The sequence below is a fragment of the Somniosus microcephalus genome, chromosome 21, assembly GCF_052327205.1.
Source record: "Somniosus microcephalus isolate GS21.2 chromosome 21, FLI_Smic_1.0, whole genome shotgun sequence".
NCBI lineage: Eukaryota > Metazoa > Chordata > Chondrichthyes > Squaliformes > Somniosidae > Somniosus > Somniosus microcephalus.
In genome coordinates, this window is record NC_141007.1 from 37,887,367 (window position 1) to 37,910,595 (window position 23,229).

Consider the following 23,229-nt stretch of genomic DNA (forward strand, 5'->3'; position numbering starts at 1 on the left):
TTTCTTATATATGTCACTTACTGCAATCCAGGCTGGCACAAAAATATCGGAGGCTGTTCATGTTTATTCCTGTTGATCAAACTATGGTGAGGTATCTAATCAAGATCGCACAACTGATAAAATGAACTTGCTGGGAAACTATCAGTGCAATGAGCTCAGACTAATAGCAGAGGAACCAATACATTTCATCTTAACAACTAGATAAACTACACAGGGGTAACTTCTCACTGTTATTCCCTGGACAGACCCATTTTTTTTCTCCCATATTAATTGCACTGCTTCACATCCAGCACAGGAAACATCACTCACTATAAGATTTCTATTTTTCTGATTTCAGTTAGGGGAATGTATAGCCACGACGATGGCAGCATCTCATGACACCCCCCAACCTGTGTTGGAATTACAGTCCTAGCCATAAGGAATGCTAGCGTGGGAATTGAAAATGTCACACTGGTGCAAGTGAGCCAAAGTGTTTTCTTTTCCCCAAAGCCGCATTGTTGGAGAAGTCTACAGAGAGAACTATACTAAATCGTATGCACTTTTATATTGTTGAACAGCTAGGATCCTGGTGCTAGGGATTCTACTGAAGGGCAACTTCTACACTAGTGAGAAATACTTGTATGTTTCTGGTCTATCTGATCAGTTGAGTTGCTCGACTGGTAGCCAAAACCATGGCTGCCTCTACATTCTATGGCAATATTTGTCTTCCTGTTAGGAGTAGCATTGCCTTTAGGGGCATCCACAAAAAGATTTAAGATCCTCTGGAGGCACCAACTTTACCACACTACCAGAGGTGCCGTCTTCTGGATGAGACGTTAAACCAAGGCCCTGTCTGCTTTCTTAGGTTCATGTGAAAGATCCCATGGCACTATTTTGAAGAAGAGCAGGGAGTTATCCCCGGTGTCCTGATCAATATTTATCCCTCAATCAAAATCACTAAAAAACTGATTATCTGGTCATTATCACATCACAATATGGTATTGAGATAGAGGATCAGCCATGATCATATTGAATGGTGGAGCAGGCTCGAAGGGCCGAATGGCCTACTCCTGCTCCTATTTTTCTCTGTTTCTAGCTGTTTGTGGGAGCTTGCTGTGTGCCTACATCACAACAGTGACTACACTTCAAAAGAACTTCATTGGCTGTAAAGCACTTTGGGACTTCCTGTGGTCATAAAAGATACTATATAAATGCAAGTCTTTTTATCACTGAAGCCAGGGCTACTGTTGGTAGCACTGTGATAAAATATGGAGTATAACTCAGGCTGGGCTTGACCAGGAAATGCCTGATGCAGTCACTGGTTACAATGAGCGAAATTGTTCCCTTCTCCAGCAATGTTACCTTGAATAGATTAAAAAAATCATACTATTGCATTTTTTGTTTCAGAAGAACAGCAAAGCATTTGAAAACCGATCTTGAATTCCCTCAGAGAATTAGCTCTAATAAGTTTGCTACACATTGAACTGCAGTGACAAAAATGATCAAATATTGTACCTATATTTTAGTTTTAACTACAGTGTAAATAGGATACACTATTAATACATAATCTGGGTTGTGTCATAACTGACAATGTAGCGAGGGTTAGAAAAGGATTCCTTTTTAATTTTGTTACGTCTTTGCAATTGCCAGTTGCTGGTGATAAAACCACAAAGTTAGTGATTAACCCAGCAGCAATGCCAATTATTATATATCATTCCTTTAAAGGAGTTGTCTGATTTCTACCCTAACCCCTATTGCATATTTGCAATAAAACACACAACAGAGATTAGAGTAAAAAATGAGCTTCTTGCATGCAGTAGCCAGTTGAACTACTGACAAGTCCATTTTGGTAGCCTTCCAAAAACAGTGATAGGGTGAATTTCTGCAGGCGTTCTCCCGCTCATCGCGGGGGGGGGGGTCATTGTAACTTGTGGCAACAGTGCAAATTAGGTGATGTCAGATTAGCCGCTACTTGTGCGCCTCTCCTGATTTTCCTTTCTAGTGACTTCAATGGAAAGGAAAATCATAACGGGCGGCCAATCTGATATCACCCATTTTGCACTATCGGCAAATGTTAACATTATCCCCTGACATGAATCAGTCATTCATGAAAGAAAGACTTATGAAATCATACTGAGTGGCCTGCGGGTGGCGCTGTCCAGGGAGAGTATAAATACTCAGGCATGGGCCCAGTTTGCACAGGACATTCTTAACAGGAAGTAGTGAAGGTCACAACTAGACCTCCATGTTGTAAAACAGTTGATTAAAGCTTTGTTTAACGCTTAGGCCAAGTGCCGAGTAGTTTTCTTACGTCACCCCCGTCCACTGTAACTTCGTCGGAAGAATCCCGGGGAGCCCAGACAAAAGATAGGAATGGCGTTTGTGCCGTTTGACCTGCATTTTCGCGCCTACTCCTCCAAAGTTACAGCGAACAAGTGGAAGAGCCGCCACAGACGTTCAACCTCTTAATATCTAAAGCTGCTTTTACACTGGTGCTTATTTAGGTCAGATTCTGGGAGAACAATGTTCATTAGACAGCTCCCCATGTTTACACTACTAAATCTGACTGCACACCCAGTTATTCATGGGTCTACAGTTCTGCTGCCAGGATAAAAGAACCAGATTTAGCGGTGTAACCTGAGGCAGCCAACTCACAGACATTGATTTCCTTCAATCCAAACTGAACAAGCACCCAACTAAAAGTGGCCTAACCCTGCTTTCATGATTGCACTTCCAAAGCCACACATTAAAAAAAAAAATCACATTTAACGGACTTCTACATGGCAATGCTGGTTTGAAGAAAGCCGTACTATACTGGCTTCCTAGCAAAATTCTTCCCCTCTTTTTATACTTCTGCCCCATGTCATTCTTCACCAGGCAATTGGCAGAATTGGAGCTGGCAGATCCCCTGGGACTTTGCAAGGCTCAAGAAAAAAGTGGGTACAAGGTCAATAAGGCTTTTTGTTATATTTCTAACTGCAGCCAATGGCAAGAGAGCCAAGTATTGGCTATGAGTTGCAGAATTCAAATGTAAAACCCCCTTTCATCGGGTAAAAAGCTGAGCAGGTGTTTGCACCCATAGTGGAGGTCAGAGAGCTAAACATATTTTTAAAGTTGGTTGACATTTAACATTGTAACTCAGGATATTTTAGTCGTTTTTGGCTACAGTGAATTTTGACTCCTGAAGGAGAATTGACTCTCCAGGTTATGAAATGGAAATTTGATTTTATGTAAGTTAGTTTCTGGGTTAAAACTTCAGTAGGACTGGATTACATTCAGCTGCTGTGCCACCGCTGGCTGCCCTGGAAGAGGTAGGAATTTAAGGCAATTTCATGAGCATGAATGAATTAGAGGTGTGCCATACTTAATAGTACTTTTGGAAAATTCTTTAAAAATTAAATGCTGTTGCTTTCACAGGTTTTCGGGTAAAGAAATATAGACGCACATTAAATTTAAAATGGTAATATAAAATGTTTTGGACAGATTCAAAATGGAATACTCTTTTAAAATATATTGGCCCAGATTTTGCTGTGAGTAGTGAAGGAACGGCTTTTGTCATTCACCTCGCCTCCAGTTGCCCAGAGACTTTTAGCGGGCTTGTCAGCAGAGATTTCCAGTCTTCCGGCATCCGTTTGAATTCAGAACCCTCTACAGGGGATCTGTGGTGTCTGTGAGCAGATCAAACAGCAGGGAAGCTGTTCAACCAATCAGATTAAAGAATCTCACAGATGGCAAAACAGGAAGTAAAAAACAGGAAATATAGATTACATTTCAATCATTGTTCAGGAAGCAAAATAAAGATTGGGACATACACATGGGATTAAGGGAGAAACATGAAATAGAAAAACAGAAAAACTTAAAAGAATTTTAAAAAAAATCTGCAACAATAATTTTCTTCTGAGGGAATGAGACTCCACATTTGTAAAATCAATTTTTCAGGGCCAGAGAGGTTGTTCAGTAATTATCACTTAATTATGCCATTAAAAACTCACTTAGTCCTGATTCTACATCTGTCCATCTGTCTTTAGAGCAAGAATAGTGAGCAATTAGCCCAAATTCACACCATAACATTGATTTCTGTGCAGATTCCATTGACGAAGACTGCAACAGCGCAGCCTATGGAGGAGCAGGGTATCATGGACAGCAACTTCTGAATTTCCGCGTTTAACTGTGCATGTGTGGATGCCAGAAGCTGCTATCAGTTTTACCCTGTAATAACGGCGAGCACTGACAACCTCGCCGATATTAATACAGCAAAATCTGGGCCAGTAATTTATTGTAGACTCTCAAGTGAAATTACCTGTGTGTGCACCGATATATAGTTAATTACTGATGCATTTCTGTCTGTTTTGATACTCATTGATATGTATATAATGTATGTTGCAGGAACAATATTGATGAAATGGAAAGGACAGGGTAAGGCAATGAAAAGCTTTCTTTTCCCAGAGCCTAATTCACACTGAATTTGTAAAAGGCTTGTTCTCAATTTGCAGGGACTGGACAAATAAGCTTGTTCTCTTTATTTGGATTTCAATTTAAATTACAAATAGGCACATCTGGTTTGGTTGCATTAGAGCAGAAACCATTTTCCCCCTGAAGTGAATCATCCAAGATGAAACAAGGTTACCACAAACCACACTGCTGTTAACTTTGTATATGCCTTTCCATCTCTAAGTATATGTATGCATGGTGCAGCTGGCTGTGCTTCACATTACTTTCAAGATTTAAAAATGATTTTTTGCTCTTGCAAAACAGTGTGGAACTTGGCGGCATAACAGAGCTGGAATAGTTCATTTGTATCAGTTTGCGCTACATCTTTGACGTCAATGCCATGTCATTTTGGGTGCTGAACACGCACTAAATATGCAGTATAAGCACAAGCAAATGTCTATTGATCTCAAAATTCAGGGCAGGGTACTGAGGCCAACTGGAAGAGGTAGTTGCACAACATTACTGCAATGCATCACCTGCACCATAAAGTCCCCAAACCACCTGCTGCACATACATGTCTGACACCACACGTGTCTGACACCACACGTGAATGTATATATGCCTGGTGCAAAAACAATATTGCCGAAATAGAAAGGACAGGGTAAGACAGGAACATGCACCATTGCAGATGAGCTCTCACCGTGTATATGCACAAGACTTTTACTACTATGTGGTGCTACAGATAATAGGGTAGAAATTGGATCTCGTTGAGCTCGTTTGCAAAGCAAGCAGCCCGACATTTATCGATTTAAAATGGGAGAGCTGCCTACAGAGGTTGGACAGGCGCTAGCCAAAGTCGTGTCTCCTGGTTCAGGCGTGTGCTGACTTCGAGTTATGTGCCTGAAAATGGGCCAAAACCAATTTTTACTCCATAGGAGTAAAATTGGTCATGAACAGTATCACAAAATGGGTGATAGCGAATCGGCAATGTACACGTCATCCCATTTTCTTTTCCATTTGCTGTTGCCCATTTTACACTATTGCCCAAGAGCAATTTTGTCCCCATACTGTCCACATTGCCACTTTAAAAATAGTAACAGTCTTACACAGAAGCTGAGAGTATAAATAAACCCTGAGTTTTTCTGTTGTTGAAATCTTCTGAGAACTGCATTAGCATTAAAAATAGAACACTGAATTGATTAAAATGTTAAAAATACAGACAAATTCTTGGCACTCATAGAAACATAGAACATAGAAGATAGGAGCAGGAGTAGGCCATTCGGCCCCTCGAGCCTGCTCCACCATTCAATGAGATCATGGCTGATCATCCAAACTCAGTACACTGTCCCTGCTTTCTCCCCATATTCCTTGATCCCTTTAGCCTTAAGAAATATATCTAACTCTTTCTTGAATATATTTAATGAATTGGCCTCAACTGCCTTCTGTGGTAGAGAATTCCACAGGTTCATCACTCTCTGGGTGAAGAAATTCCTCCTCATCTCTGTCCTAAATGGCTTACCCCTTATCCTTAGACTGTGACCCCTGGTTCTGGACTCCCCCGCCATCAGGAACATCCTTCCTGCATCTAGTCTGTCTAGTCCTGTTAGAATGTTATAAGTTTCAATGAGATCCCCTCTCACTCTTCTAAACTCCAGCGAGTATAAGCCCAATCGACCCAACCTCTCCTCATACATCATTCTTGCCATCCCAGGTATAAGTCTGGTGAATCTTCGCTGCACTCCCTCCATGGCAAGAACATCCTTCCTCAGATAAGGCGACCAAAACTGCACACAATACTCAAGGTGTGGTCTCACCAAGGCCCTGTACAACTGCAGCAAGACATCCTTGTTCCTGTACTCGAACCCTCTCGCTACGAAGTCCAACATACCATTTGCCTTCTTAACCGCCTGCTGCACCTGCATGCTTATCTTCAGCGACTGGTGCACAAGGACACCCAGGTCTCATTGCACTTCCCCTTCTCCCAATCTCTTGCCTTTCAGATAATAATCTGCCTTCCTGTTTTTGCCACCAAAGTGGATAACCTCGCATTTATCCACAATAAACTGCATCTGCTATGCATCTGCCCAATCACCCAATCTGTTCAAGTCATACTGGAGTTTCTCGGCATCCTCCTCACAGCACACATGCCCACCCAGCTTTGTGTCGCCTGCAAACTTGGAGATATTACATCTAGTTTCCTCGTCTAGATCATTAATATATATTGTGAATAGCTGGGGTCCTAGGACCGATCCCTGCGGTACCCCACTAGTCACTGCCTGCCACTTGGAAAAAGACCCGTTTATTCCAACTCTTTGCTTCCTGTCTGCCAACCAGTTCTCTATCCAAAAACAAAAACAAAAAAAAATGGCGCAGAGACGCAGCAGCTTTGTCTCTCCCGAGACTGAGCGTTTTCACCCTCTTTCTGAGTCTCTTCTGGACTCTGCTGATACGGGAATTGAGGGCAGACCTACTGTACAGCCGGCAGACGCTCCTCGACATCGGGGCCGACTGCGTGCGGCTCACACTCGGCGCCATCGATCTGCCTCCCAACATCGCCCGACCCCCGGGACCAGCGTGGCGTCCTTCCCCAGCCGGAAGTCGGTGCAGACCGCGCAGAGAACGCAAGCAGAAGCGGGGTAAGAGGGCCGGAATCCAAAATAGGCTGAAGAGGGCCCCACACAAACCCTCCCTCCCAAGTATTTTCTTGGCCAACGTCAGGTCACTAGAAAATAAAATGGATGAGATCAAACTCGATCTCTCTTCACAGAAAAGGACAAAGGAATGCTGCGCCATGATCTTCACAGAGACCTGGTTGAACAACGGCAGCCCTGACACCACCATCCAACTAGAAGGATGCACGGTCTTCCGCGCCGACAGAACTGCAGACTCCGGTAAGAGTTTGTGCATTTACACTAACAATGCCTGGTGCACTAACACGGACATAATCGATAGATCCTGTTCGGCTGATTTGGAATTCCTCATGGTAAGGTGCAGACCCTTCTACCTGCCTCGGGAATTCACGGCTGTTATCATCACTGCGGTCTACATCCCACCACACGCTAATGCCAAACTAACACTGAAGGACCTCTACAGGGCCATCAGCGAACAACAAACTGCGCACCCAGACGGAGCTTTTATCATCGCGGGGGACTTCAAGCACATAAACCTAAAAACTGTACTACCGAAATTCCACCAGAATGTTTCCTGCCCCACAAGAGGGGAGAACACACTGGATCAAGTCTACACGAGCATTGTAGACGCTTATAAGGCCATTCCCTGCCCCCACCTTGGGAAGTCTGACCACCTCTCCCTGTTTCTAGCCCCGGCATACAAACCGCTCATCAAAAGAGTGAGAACATCAGTGAGATCAGTGAAAGTATGGCCAGAGGGGGCAGTCTCGGAGCTTCAGGATTGCTTCGAACGCACTGATTGGGGCATGTTTGCCCATAATGACATCGAGGAATACGCATCCACAGTGCTATTCTACATTAATAGTTGCGTCGAGGTCGTCACAACCCATAAAAATATCAGGACATACCCCAACCAGAAACCCTGGATGAACGGAGAGGTCCGCTTGCTGTTGAAAGCACGCGACGCAGCATTTAAATCTGGCGACGCGGCGGCTTACAGTGCAGCTAGGACCAACCTAAAAAAGGGTATCAGGACTGCCAAAAGGAAACAGACACTGCGGATAGAGGATCATTTCCACAACAACTCGGACCCCCGGCGCATGTGGCAAGGCATCCAGTCCATCACTGACTACAAGAGCAAAAACACCAGCCCCCCGGTTAGCGATGCCTCCCTTCTGGAGGAGCCTAACAACTTCTACGCTTGCTTCGACAGGGACAACAGGGAGCCGGCTACCAAAGCCTTGCCACCCCTGGAAGACCAGGTACTCACTCTGTCGACCTCCGACGTAAGGGGTGTTCTACGCGGAGTGAACACGCGAAAGGCTGCTGGACCAGATAGCATCCCTGGACGGGTACTCAAGGAATGTGCTGATCAGCTGGCTGATGTCTTCACCGCCATCTTCAATCTGTCATTGGCCCAGGCAGTAGTCCCTACATGCTTTAAGACCGCTACCATTATTCCTGTGCCAAAACAAACGGCTGTGACGTGCCTGAATGACTATCGACCTGTTCCACTCACACCCATCATAATGAAGTGTTTCGAGAGACTGGTCCTGGCTCACATCAAAGCCAGTGTTCCCGCCTCTCTTGACCAACACCAGTTTGCCTATCGTGCAAACAGATCAATGGAGGATGCAATCACAACTGCTCTACACTCTGCACTGAATCACTTAGATGGTAAAGAGACCTACATCAGAATGCTGTTCATAGACTACAGCTCAGCATTCAACACTATCGTCCCCAACAAGCTGGCCACCAAACTCCACACTCTTGGCCTGAACACTTCCCTTTGCAACTGGACCCTGGACTTCCTAACAAACAGACCCCAGTCTGTCAAATTAGGTAACCACACCTCCCCCCCACTGACCCTGAACACGGGGGCCCCACAAGGATGTGTGCTGAGCCCCCTCCTCTACTCCCTCTTCACCCACGACTGTGTGGCTGTTCATAGTTCCAGCACCATCATCAAGTTTGCGGATGATATCACGGTAGTAGGCCAGATCACCAACAACGATGAGTCAGCCTACAGGGAGGAGGTCCAGCATCTCGTGAAGTGGTGCGCCGATAACAACCTGGCCCTTAACATCAAGAAAACCAAAGAAATCATTGTGGACTTCAGGAAGTCTAAAGGCGGAAGTCACACCCCCATCTACATCAATGGGGCTGTGGTGGAAAGGGTGGACAGCTTTAAGTTCCTCGGAGTCCACATCACGGAAGACCTCTCCTGGTCCCTCAATACCTCCTCTCTGGTGAAGAAGGCCCAGCAGCGCCTATATTTCCTAAGGAGGCTGAAGGGATGTAACCTGTCACCCCTGATCCTCTCTAACTTTTACCGCTGCACAATAGAGAGCATCCTGATGAACTGTATTACAGTATGGTATGGCAGCTGTAGCTACTATGACCGGAAAGCCCTGCAGCGGGTAGTCAAAACTGCCCAACGCATTACCGGCACCCGGCTACTGACCATAGAGCACATATACCAGAAACGCTGTTTACGGAGGTCACGGTCCATCATCAAAGACCCTACCCACCCCAGCCACAGTCTGTTCGCCCTCCTGCCATCTGGGAGACGCTACAGATGCATTCGCACCCGTACGACCAGATTTAGGAACAGCTTCTTTCCCAGGGCTGTCATCCTACTGAACTCCACAAATAAACTCTAAAGCCTGCACATCTGCCAATGCACTTTATTATGGTTATGTTTATGTTAATGTATTACAAACCAAATGTATGTTGAATGTCTAAATGTCTTAATCTAAATGTACACTCTCGGGAGCCGCAAGCCTACATTTCGTTGTACTGCACTTGTGCACTAACAATGACAATAAAGTTGATTATTATTATTATTATTATTAAGTCAATACCTTGCCCCCAATCCCATGTGCCTTAACTTTACACGCTAATCTCTTATGTGGGACCTTATCGAAAGCCTTCTGAATGTCCAAATACACCACATCCACTGGTTCTCCCTTATCTATTTTACAAGTTACATCCTCAAAAAATTCCAGTTGATTAGTCAAGCATGATTTACCTTTTGTAAATCCATGTTGACTTTGTCCGATCCTGTCACTGTATTCCAAGTGCTCTGCTATTACATCTTTTATAATGGACTCTAGCATTTTCCTCACTACCGATGTCAGGCTTATCGATCTATAATTCCCCATTTTCTCTCTACCACCTTTTTTGAATAGTGGGATAACATTAGCTACCCTCGAATCCATGGGAACTGTTCCAGAGTCTATAGAATTTTGGAAGATGACCAGCAATGCATCTACTATTTCTAAGGCCACTTCCTTAAGTAACCTAGGATGTAGATTATCAGGCCCTGGGGATTTCTCGGCCTTCAATCCCGTCAATTTCCCCAACACTATTTCCCTACAAATACTGATTTCATTCAGTTCCTCCCTCTCATTAGACCCTATGTTCCCCAACATCTCTGGGAGGTTATTTGTGTCCGTCTTTGTGAAGACAGAACCAAAATATGTATTTAATTGGTCTGCCATTTCTTTGTTCCCCATTACAAATTCCCCTGATTCTGACTGCAAGGGACCTACGCTTGACTTCACCAATCTTTTTCTCTTCACATACCTATAGAAGCTTTTACAGTCAGTTTTTATGTTCCCTGCAAGCTTACTCTATTTTCCCCCTCTTAATTAATCCCTTTGTCCTCCTTTGCTGAATCCTAAACTGCTCCCAATCCTCAGGTTTACTGCTTTTTCTGGCCAATTTATATGTCCTCTCCTTGGATCTTATGCTATCCCTAATTTCCCTTGTTAGCCACAGTTGAGTCACCTTTTTTGTTTTATTTTTATGCCAAACAGGGATGAACAAATTCTGTAGTTCATCCATGCAATCTTTAAATGTTTGCCATTGCCTATCCACCATCAACCTTTTGAGTAACATTCCCCAATCAATCCTACCCAACTTGCGCCTCATACCATCGTAGTTTCCTTTATTTAAATTCAGGACCCTAGTCTCTGAGTCAACTACTTCACTCTCCATCTTAATGAAGAATTCTATCATATTATGACTGCTCCGACCCAAGGGGCCTCGCACAACAAGATTGCTAATTATTCCTTTCTCATTACATAATATCCAGTCTAAGATGGCCTGATCTCTAGTTGGTTCCTCGACATATTGGTCCAGGAAACCATCCCGTATACACTCCAGGAATTCCTCCAGTATTGTTACTAATTTGGTTAGCCCAATCTATATGAAGATTAAAGTCACCCATGATAACTGCTGTGCCCTTATTGCACGTGTCTCTAATTTGCCGTTTAATGCCATCCCCAACCTCCGCTTTACTGTTTGGGGGTCTGTATACAACTCCAACTAACATTTTTTGCCCCTTGGTATTTCTCAGCTCTACCCATACAGATTCCACATCATGAGAGCTAATATCCTTCCTTACAACTCAGCATCAGTATTCCAACATGTTGTTCTATGAAGCAGTAAGCATTATTGATCTTACAATACGGGAACCATTCCACTCCAGATACTCTTTCTCTTGTGCCCCACGCAAAAAAATCCACAGGAAAAACCTCACTCCCTCTGAACAGAAACCTGGCTTTGTGAGCAGAGTAGCTCAGAGGTGCTCACATGACAAGCATGTCTGTGACCTGATGAGGGATTGTTTATGAGAAAACAATATAAATTGAGATGCCAACTATCTTTGTAGTGGCCACTGCATGAGCAAGACATGCCACTTGATAGCACTGTCTGTGGATTCATGGCCATAACCCACTGTGTAGTGAATGCCCAATGTCAGCTTGCCATCAGGATGGAGACACTGGAGGCGCCCCTTCAAGGAAGGGAAGGAAAATTGGATCAATCTTTCCAAGAACAACTCCGAGGGACTAATATTTATATATAACTAATTTTTATATTATTTATAGCTAGTGTCCTGGCCAATATTTCTCCCTCAACCAACATAACAAAAACAGATTATCTGGGCATTTTCACATTGCTGTTTGTGGGAGCTTGCTGCGCGCAAATTGGCAACCGCGTTTCCCACATTACAACAGTGACTCCACTTCAAAAGTACTTAATTGGCTGTAAAGCGCTTTGAGACGTCCGGTGGTTGTGAAAGGCGTTATATAAATGCAAGTCTTCTTCTTCTTCTAAATCACAAAACTTACAGCAATTTACAAAGCAGCGAAGTAGATTTAGTTGGAGCATAGAGTACAGGCTAAGGATAAGAGGACACAAAGCTGAGGTGCTACAGTACCATGCTGATGGGAGGGTATAATGACAGCCTGACAAGTTTATATAGACAGTTATAAGTGCAAATGTGATCATAGGAATTTATGATAGAAAATGTAGACACACAGTGTAACACCAGGAAGTAAAATTTTGTAGACAGGAAGGGCTGGATTTTGCCATTGGGGCGGGCTAGGGGCGTGTCAGGTGGTTTTCGGGTCAGGACCCCGACTCTGATGTGAAGTGGGAAAAAAGTGCAATTTTCCCCTAATTGGGCACTTGATTTCCAGCGTGTGGGAACCCCTGGCCCAATTAGTCTTTCCATCCTGAAAGTTGCCTCCGATGAGGTCATCAGTGCTGCTGGATTTAAGGCCTGCAAGCAGCCTTGCTTCTTCTGGAGACTGGAAACGCTTTGGACATTGTATGAAGGACTTAATTTAACGACCATGTCCACCAGCAAGCAAAAGTGTGCATCTCGCTTTGATGAGCCCTCCCTCCAAGCTCTAATGCAGGGAACAAGATTTCTCCCTTCCTCAGGGAGAAAAAAGCCACCACAACAGACTAAAGCTGTGTGGCTGCAAGTGGCCCAGGAGGTCAATGCCATCTCTATGTGCCGCAGAACCTGGCTGCAGTGCAGGACGAGGTTTCATGACCTTCTCCACGCACGAAAAGTGAGTATGACTTTCTCTTCACCCTCAATCTCATCCCCATTGCCTCTCCTCACCAGCACTCTGCTTTGCCAACCTCTTCCGCCACATCCCACTTGACACTGATATCCCTGCACCCTTACCCATTCCCTCTCTCTCTATGGTCACATTCACTTAACTATTCGACCATGCAGCCCTCACACTCCCTATCACTGTGATGCAATGACAACAACTTACAACACACAGGGAGGGCCCTTTGTCTCCTTCTAAGCATCTATGCTATGGATTCTCTACACTCACTCCTTCATTCTCACTCAAACTCCATTTGTGTCCCTCATTGCAGGAAAAGAGAGCCCACAATAAGAGGGAAAGAGCGAGGACAGGAGGAGGGCCACCCCCAGTAGCCCAGCTCACCACCTCGGAGGAGGCAGCCCTGGAAATTGCCGGGATTGAGGAGGATTCCCAAGTGGGGGATGGACAGGCGGGCGCATCACAGCAAGCTGGTGACAGAATAGTTTGGTATTTCTCTCATTGACATTGCATGAGTGATTGATAATGATTCTGATGCTCTAACAGATTGACTTATGATCATCTGCACAATTCAATGTGCATGCAACCTTTACCACACATCTCTACCTCTTTCCTTTACTCCCCCACAGGACCATCGACAGCCCCTGTCCCCACTGTCCAGGAGGAAGAGCCTGAGCTTCCAGACTCCTCAGAGGAAGCTGCAACCTCTGAGGGCACTCCGTCAACAGAATTAAGCACACCTTGCACCAACACAGACACTCACACCTCGGTGGGACCTTCGGGACGTAGAGTAGAGTTGTCACTTGGTGTATCACAGCTCAGCGAATGACACACGCCACAACTTCGACAGTGAGCATCAGCAGATGGTGGAGACAGGGACAGCAGTGAAGAGTCCTTGTCGCAGTGGAGAGGACGCTCCTAGCTCAGCTCCGCTGCATGTCGACCCTGTGCCTCCGGGTCCATCCAGAAGGAGAGCGGTGCTGGAACTCCAGGAACAGGTGCAGAAGTCTCTGGCAGGTTTTGTCTCCAGGGTCACTGCAAGTGTGGAGCGACTGGAGGAGTCCATCGCTAACATGAGCAGAGCCTTTGTGGAGGCGTTAGTGCATGAATGCATCACCACGGAAAGGATGGCAACCTCCTTGGAAAGGATGGCTACCTCCATGGTAAGGTTGGCTACCGTAGAGGAGAGGATGGCTACGGTAGAGGAGAGGATGGCTACTTCCATGGAGGAGCTTAGTTGCCAGGGTATGGAAAACATGGTAATTGTTCAGAATAGGCTGACATCTCTTGAGGAGCGATGGTCAGCTATTGAGCAAACAAACCAGACCTTCATGCAAGTCCTCTGGAGTAGGACTTCGAGTGCAGAAATGGGTCCTTATGGCCCCCCTGCAGTGCAGCAAGGTACTGTCTAGCCACTTGCTAGCTCTGAAGTGGGGCTGACACATGAGAGGGATTTTGGTGGCATAAAACAAGGAAGTGAGAGCTCCTCTCCAAGCGCTCACATGACCTTGCCACTGCAGAGCCCTCGGTCAGAGCCCCACCAGAGTCCCCACCCAACTGAGATGGGCATCTAAACCCCTGCACAGCCGCAGGAGCAGCAGACTGTTGCCGAGCCCTCACAGGTTTGCAACCCCAGAGGACGCCTGCCAAAGGTGTCGAGACAGGAGCAGCAAGAAAGTGAGCAAGGGGCCTCCACATCTGCTGAAGCCACAGGGGAAGCGCCACGTAGGAGCACGCATAAGAGGAAGATAATGCACAAGTAGTCACAAGGGTAGTCACTTGGGTGTAATGTTGTGTTTAATTTTGAAAAGCCATCAGTTGCTTATTGTCATAAAAAATTCTGATGGCAAACTGTCGAAGTTGTGGCGTGTGTCATTCGCTAATGGGACTTCCACATTGAGGGCTTAGGGCAACTTGCAATTGTCAGTATGGTGGTCAGAGTGATAGGAATCCGCAGGTTCTTGGCCATTGTCGATGGTCTGATAAGAAGGTGCGAGGCAAAAGTGTTTGATTGTGCAGGCTAAGCAAATCTGGCCAAGATGAGTGCATCCCTTGCATCCCGGGCAGCAATGTGGTCACGCGCTGGCACCTTCTGGCCTGTGCAGCTTCAGGTGGGTGAGCAGCAGCTTGGTGCTCCTGTTGTTGCTGCTGCTGTTGGTGGTGCTGTTGTTCAGGGTTCTGCTGCTGCCACGACTGGTCTTCGTCCGAATCTGATGTCCAGGAGGAAAGGAAATAAATGGTTCCCATGCTTCTGGTATATACCTCAGTTGAGGAAGCACTCAGTCAAGGTGGGGAGAGGGTTTTCCCAGGAGGTCACACTGGAGATGGGTGTCAGGCTCCAAACTTCCACAACAATGGGTATGCCTGCTAAAGGTTCCCCCAGACCTGAGACAACAAAGTTCTGCCACCTGCAAATGATGATTGCTGAAAACACATTTTTAATGATGGAGCTGCAGCTGTTAGTAAGCAGTCCACTTGTGATGCCGCCAGGATTCACTGGCGTGTTCCAGAGGAGACGTGCAGGACATGGGAAAAGTGGTAAAATCAGAAAGGCCTCTCAAAATGGGATTATAGAGCCACTTAACTGGTTGTTAAGGGCCTTAAGGGCCTATCCCGCCTCTTGGAGGCGGGATGGAAATGGGGTCAGAAAAAATGCATTTGGGAAAATTGCTCGGAGGCGGGATGGAGGCGGGATCGGGCCCACCTGCCATTTTTTGCAATTTTACCACCTCACACGCCTCCAATCCCGCCTCCTCGGGCCTAGCAAAATCGAGCCCGAAGTGTGTGCAGACATAATATTTTAATATGCTATAGATATTAAACAACATTGATTTAGTGTTTCTTCATAGTACAGCACAGAAACAGAAGGAGGCCATTCAGTCCATCTTGGCATTGAAAGAGCTACCCAATTAGTCCCACTCCCTGCTCTTTCACCACAGCCCTGCTCCTTTTCAAGTATATAATCCAATTCTATTTTGAAAGTTATTATTGAATCTGCTTCCTCCACCCTTTCAGGCAGTGCAGATCGTAACCACTCGCTGCATTAAAAAATTCTTCATCTCCCCCCTGGTTCTTTTGCCAATTATCTTAAATCTGTGTTCTTTGGTTACTGACCCTCCTGCCAGAGTCTCTTCAAATAAGTTTTCTAACCCCTCCCCATTCTTGACAACCTAACTCCAACCCAGATTCATGCTAATAATACAAGAATTGTGGAAAATAAAACAGCCTCAGAAGGTTAAATATGCACAGCATTTTATAAAACAAGTGAAAGCAATAGCAAGGATGTAGCAAACATAGGATCTAATTTATATTCCATATTCACTAGTTACCAAACCCAAGTGGGACACTCTTTCCTCTTCCTATATCAATTTTTAAAAAAAATCTAAATGTACTAAACAATCATGCCAGCTTATTCTCGAACAGAAACCTTTTGATTAAGGTGTTCGTTTCGACTGTGCAAGTAGCAAACTTCAAAGATCACAGTGACTGGCGCAGGTCTGTGTGAAACTTAATGCCTGGCTCTCAAATAGGTCACTGTATTAAAAAAAAACACAGCTCTGGAAGTGAGCTAATGTGTTAGCGGTTTTTACTGTTGACTTTATTCTATCAGCAACAAATTTATTTCATTTCAAAATTGGAGAACTCTTCCAAAGAACATTATTAATTCAAAACTAATGTGTTAATTGAAAACATCAATTTAAAAATTATACGGCCAAGGCTACCCAAGAATAATGGTAATTACTGTTTGATTTGAAGCAAGGAGGGAGAGGGGTTCTGTGAGCTAATTTCCTGGTTCTTCCATGCAGCTACAAGAATAATGTAAGCTTGAATCCGAGCTTCTGCACTTCCAACCTGTAGCCCTTTCTAGCAAGACCATTAACTTCTATTAGGTTGAAGGTGAAGTGGAGAAGGGCTATTTATTTCACTCTCTTGACATGTAGTCCCTACTAGAGGAATGATAATTTATTTTATTTTTGAGGCTGAGGGATTTTATGAGATTATTCTGAACGCTCCGACGAACATCTATGCTTCATGACGAGGCTCAACTATGGAAAGAAAATGAAGGAGAGAGTACGAAAAGGCAAAAAGCCCATTTGTATTTCAGGGCCTTTGGACCTTTACTCAGGCTCTGTCTCTTATTTGAATAATTTCATTAAACTGAATTCAAAATGAAACACTAAACACATCTCAGAATAAGATTAGCCCTGAATTAACTTCTAGTAGTTTCAAACACCGTACCTCACTTAATAAAATGCAAAGTATAAAGACATTTTTTGAGAAGGGTTAGACCTGAAATTTACTTGCCATTTGTGTCCATATTTCTGTAGGTGGCTACTTATTTTAATATGGATATATGATTCTATATCATCGATAACCTCTCAAAAGATAATTATGTGCAGTATCAAAAACTGTCAGTGATGTTTGATCCATGCTTTTTTGGGCAAAAATCACGTTTAAATTAAAAAATGAGATTTTTAATAATGTCTTTTAATTAGTAACTAAAAAGGTGTCATGTATAATGAATCATTCACATCAATAAAGAATATACTTGGGCACCAACAGATTGATTAAATGTTAATCTCACTAAGTTATCCCCTGTTACCATATGTATTAAGAACCAGATCTGGCAAATTCTACTCATGTCAACACAGCATTTAAATATGTTTGCTGGTATCAGAATGCAAATCAGTAGCAATCTCAAACTTTTCACCTTGACTTATTAAAATGAAGTAACTTTTCACCACAGTCATACGGATACACTTTCCGTATTAAAATTAGGGACATTTAGAGAGTGAGCTTCAACAAAGGAATTTCATTTTTTTAATTAACTATTCATCAATGATTTTGATCAAATTGGAAGTGCTGGTCGCATCATCAATGAAGTGTGTTAGAGGAAATCTGAAGCCTTGCATTGGCAGGGCCTGAATTCACTTTAGTAAATGCAATAATTGACCCAGGATCCTTCCTTCAGCCGTGATGTGTGAATTCAGCTCATCATGATCAGTAACTCCCTCATGCCCACTTGTTTTGATAAGAAACTCATAATTTCCCCTGTGTAAACTAATCTTAATCACTTGTAACTGTTGAATTCTTCACGGTAAAATGTTCCTGCTCTACTTTTTAAAAGAAAAGCCCAACACATCTCTGGAGTTTGCTGTTAAGCTTCTCTCTTTTGGGTGTTTTAAAAGTTAAAGGTAGTGCCAAGTTGTCTATATAAGAATAACACTGATCGCCCGATTAAACACCATTGTTGTTACTCTCACATGACGGGGCTGAAGGAGACTCCACAGAACTAACCTCTTCGCCTCTTTTATTTCGCCCACAAGGCTTAAACTTATGTGTAAATTCACTGAAAGTTGCTGCGTCAGAAATAAAACAAGAGGAACAATCTCACGTTCTAAATTAGCTGTGTGTTCGCGCGCTATTTATAGGTGCATTTAAGTCATTGGATTTATGTTTTAGAAAATTTAATGTGAAAGGAAAGAACTCGAGAGAAAGGCTGTAATAGCCGCTGGTGGGCTTGTGGGACTGAGATGCAGTGTTAAACCTGAGCCTTACAGTGAAAAACATTTCACTGTGTGAGTTTCAGCAGGATCCCAGTGATGACACATTCCACTCTGACTATTGGAGCTCTGTGCTCCATAAGCCAGCCGCTATTCGCTGATATTTTTCTTCACTGAGCCTGAGTGAAAGGAAACTACTGTGTTAAATGCTATTAAAAAGGTATTATTGTAGTCCCAAAAAAGTATTTGGAATGGGGGGAAAGGTTTATATACCCCCCACCACTTCTAGCCAGCTACTTAGCTAGTAGTTTTAGCTTTCCCGGATCAGTGATAATATTTTCAATAAATTCTGTCAAAACAGTCTGACTCTTTTTTTGTTGCCCACACCCAGGTCTTAATGGTCCAAGAATCACAAAGCAAACCAACCAGATACTTACTTCAAGTTGGCACACAATGCGCCACTGGAATGACATTACTGAATGGGAAAACTACCCTTATGTTAACAGAAAAACCCTGCGTATTAGCAAATCTTACAATACACAAAGGCTTTGGTGCAAAGACAATTAAAACGGGTAAGAAATTTGATGAGCAGCGATACAATTAACCATCGTGGTGCACAAGTTTAATCAAACATTATGCAGTGACAATAAACATCATAGAAAATGCCTGCTCGCCATGTGTATTACAGCAGTATTTTAAGTTTATAAAAACACCATTTACTCTGGGAGATAATTGCTCATGAATGTTTATCAGGAACTTCGGATCAACAAGTGACCGCTAATGATAAACTGGTCTGTCTGCGTGTTTGTGTCTGCTCGGTGTGAAATGCCCAAGATCCTTTACCTGTACCAACGCAGCCCCTTATCGTAGTGTCTGTCGAAGAAATGCGGCTCTGCCCCCACGGCCCGGACGTCGGGATGGACGCGGACAAATTCGAGCAGAGCCCGTGTGCCTCCCTTCTTCACCCCGATGATGATGGCCTGCGGGAGCTTCCTCACTCCGTCCCCGCCGAAGCTCAGGGTGCTGGGCGGATTCCCCGCCGACGATCTGCTGGACGTCCCTTGCTGGTTGACGTTGAGGGACTGCAACTGCAGCCTCAGGTCTCGGAAGTACTTTTCGGGGAGCTGGCCGCCCAAGTAGCCCTGCACCTGAAGCTTCTGCAACAGCCTCTTCCTGCGGACCGCCTGCCACTCGTCAAAGTCTGCGGCCAGGTAGTTCCCTTCTTCTGAGCCACGGACAGGGCTGGGCATTGTGTGACAGAAATCCGTGAGATAATACAAGAAGTACAAGGACATCAGCAGCGAACAGAGCATGACCACAATTTTCCGGTAGACCTTGGTGGATAGAGCGTCTGAGAAGACTGCGCTAAATGCCATAACGTGTAGCAGTCCCCGGCACAAGAGAATGCCATGCTAGGCTGACATACTCGAATCTAGCCATGTATCAGCTTAAAGGAAATATTTTATTGGTGTGTGTGTGATCCTTTTATGTGTGTGCGTGTGTTTAACATCCAATTGTGAATAAAATAGGATGCCACTCGTTCCCCCGCTTCTTTTTATATCCTCCTAGTTTTACGGCTCCAGTCTTCAGCCGCCCGCCAGTCATTTACTTGCTGGTGCATGTTTCACTCAGCTCCACTCTCTGTGCTGTCACGGCGCATTGCTCCCGACTTTGATTCATCCCCACTTTCCGCCACAGCCACATGGATACAAATGTAGCAAACTTCCCGAGAGGGGAGGGGGGCGGGTCCCGCATCAGGCTGCGCGCTCGCGTGATTGACAAACGGCCCGGCCCAATGAGAACCCTCGCACGGCCGCCGGCAACGTTCCAATGAGAAGGCGCCTTCAACCTCTTGCCCTATCAGAGCGCCGCGGGGGGAGGGGGCGGGACCTCGGCTTGAAATTGACCCGAGCCGCGCGCGCGGCCTTGAGCACTGGCAGAAACTGAATGGAGCTCAGATACTGCTGCTGCTGCTGCTGCTCTTGCTCTTTGCTATCGGTTTAAATCCGATTCACCAAGTCAGCTACTTCCCCCACTGCCGCCGACAGGTTTCCGAAGCGGAAATATGTTGCAAAAAAAAATAGGCTTCACCTGTAAAATTGGGGGGGGGGGGGTGGAGAGTAGCGTAAATGCAATGCAACCCGATGCAATGCTGGTGAATTTAAATCGAAGGCGCTGTGCATTTTGCTGTGCGACTGATATAGCCAGTTGGAGGTGTATAAAGCGACGTTACTCCTGCCCGCGATAGCTCGTACAAAACGAAAACCCTGGCTATATTGTACCGACAAATCCCCGCGGACCAGTTCCGCCGAAATTGCATAACTTCGTTTTTTTTGTAACATTCAGTGCTGCAAATGATCTGAATCCGCCCGATTTGTGGAGCAACGAAGGTGGTTAGGAGCGTTCACCAGATATGTTTCCAGCCCTGAGCTGTATGGTGGCAGGAGTTTTTTCTGGAAGATCCACTGTTTCGCTGTCAGGTGATTTCAGCTCCAGTGGCCAAGGTGGCGATGTGAGACCGGGGCGCCTCTAAAATGAAAGCTGGGAATTGGTCAGGGTTTGGAGGATCAAAACACATTTCTCAATTTCGCTGGTGAATGAGCTGTGCTTTCTATCACTGGCCGTCAGATACTGTAAACAGCGGCCGGCACAGGGCGACTTCTTAACAGATCGGAAGATAATATTTTTTTTAAATAAACTGCTTATTTATTCAGATCACAAAACAATATTTCATAACCGATTGCTCCCCCCCCCCCCCCCGCGGGCCTGTATCATTGGGCGATAAACTCCGCGTGGTACAAAATAAAGAGTTTTAGGCAAAGTACAGGAGTAAGGGATATTTATAAATATCTTTATGCATAAATGCAACCAATTTTTATTGGGGGAGTAACTCCCACTAATTCTTCCCTTTAGAAGTTGTACAGTTGGTACAGTTCAAGGGGGATACCGATTGAGAAAGGGGAAAGTAATGACAATACAAAATATTGAAATATATATTTGTTTCAAAGTCGAATGAGTTTCCCAAATATTATTGCACAAAGTTTAAAAAGCATAAATGATGTATTACCTCTTTATATTATTATTATATATATATATAGGCCCAATGCAGATAGAAGCACTGTAGTGGAACAATAGTTTTCGGAGAGTGGGGTAATGCTTGGTGGGGCGTGTTGAAATGGGCAAATTGTGTCCCAATCCGCGGAATGTCCAGCAGCGTGTGGGGGTTACTCTAGATTAGAAAGTCCACACAGGATCTGTTGCTTTTCAATGACTTTCTGCCGCCGTCTGGTTATGATAGTTCTCACATTTTTCTCCCAAAGCCCCAGGACACGTTTTCAACACCGTGTAGCTGCTCTCATTAGACTCGAATGCCACAGGACATAATTGTTAAATCAAACACGCACCGAAAGGAGCGACCCAGGCGCAGGTTGCCACCATGTCTTTATTTGACTGATTATGATTGGGCATGAATTCCCTATTTAAAAATAAATCTCATTAATTTCCTCAACACTGTATTGCCAAAGTAGGTCTGATAGAAGGAGTTGTACGCCATTCCTCCCTCTTACTGAACACTGCCTGGTGAGTGGTAATCTCGTACTATCCATCATTATGTGCGTGTTTGTGTTTGCTTTAAGAGGATCCTCAGCAATTTGGCCCATATTTTAAAAAAAATTAAATATAATTTAAAATACTGCCTCGCCCAGCAAAGGTGGCGATTCTGACGTATATTTAAAGAGTTTGTATCTGACAACCGTCTAGGCAATTGAAAGCAAAAGCGTGTAAGATAGGAGCTCTTCACTTGTATGTACGCCAGTGTTCGTCCTTGCCCAAACTCCTAAACTTTCCTTGTTGTCGTATTAGCGACAGTGACTGGGACAGCAGCGGTTTGTGGGACAATGGTGTCGGCTGGGGAGAATTTATATCACGTGAAAATCAATACAAAACAGCGGAGAGTCAGTGTGAAGTGGTTAAACCCCGGCGCCTGGAAACACTACAGATTACCTTTTCATTATTATTAATTCCCAAGTCCGATTGTACCAACGCGAGCTAAGAAGTTGGGACAAAATAGTCTTCCTTCAACCCGATCGTTTCTGGTTCAGTTAGTTTCTGTCCAGTTTTGTTGCATTCTGTCACTTGTTGCGTGTTAACATCTCGATCGCCCACTAAGTTGCATTAATTTAGCCCAGTTTTTGTACAAACTTCATCACACAGCCCACCAAGGGCGATCACTTTTATTAGAACTTGCCTTGTCCGGAGTTTGATTATTTCTTCACAAGTGAAATAAGGGCACAACCAAATGTTTCACATCTGCTACCTTATTTTTTTTTGTGTGTGTTGTTTCTTCCGCTTCTTTCTGGAGGTTAGAAATTTGCATGAAAATAACGAAGTCAGTGCTTCAATTTGTCCGCACACCAGTGCCTGAGAAAAGGAGAGCGCCCCAAAAATCAGCGACCTCGGCTCTACCATATGTTGCTGGGCTCACAACAAAAGGGCGAGCCAATGGTTAACAAATCACCTCTGTCTGATTGCTTCTTTAAGGACTGAGAGGCTGAATTGTGGGAACTAATATCCCAGCGTTGTTTCAAAACGGTTTTCATAAAAGGCTAATTTCTAAATGCATCAAGTACTACCACACCATAGACTCTTGCCTTTATATTGACACTTCTGTTTATACAGCGCTAGATTTATGTATTTCAGCAAATTATGTCTAAATCTTAGCGATGAATATTTCTGATCACAGTGTAGCGTGTTAGTGTATCAGTGAGTATCATCGCCTTTTCTGCTTAAAATGGTAACTAAACGCCCTTT

General features: G+C 44.5%; 1 protein-coding gene across 1 annotated transcript in view; it reads right to left on the minus strand.

Moving 5' to 3' along the window:
* LOC147102709 (heparan sulfate glucosamine 3-O-sulfotransferase 3A1-like) overlaps positions 1-20,109 on the minus strand; it is a 187,413-nt gene extending 167,304 nt beyond the window's left edge. The window contains exon 1 of the mRNA XM_085963436.1: positions 19,264-20,109. Within this exon, the coding sequence (XP_085819562.1) occupies positions 19,264-19,796 (533 nt within the window). The 5' untranslated portion in view covers positions 19,797-20,109. The remainder of the gene's footprint in view (positions 1-19,263) is intronic.
* Between the last annotated feature and the right edge of the window lie 3,120 nt (positions 20,110-23,229).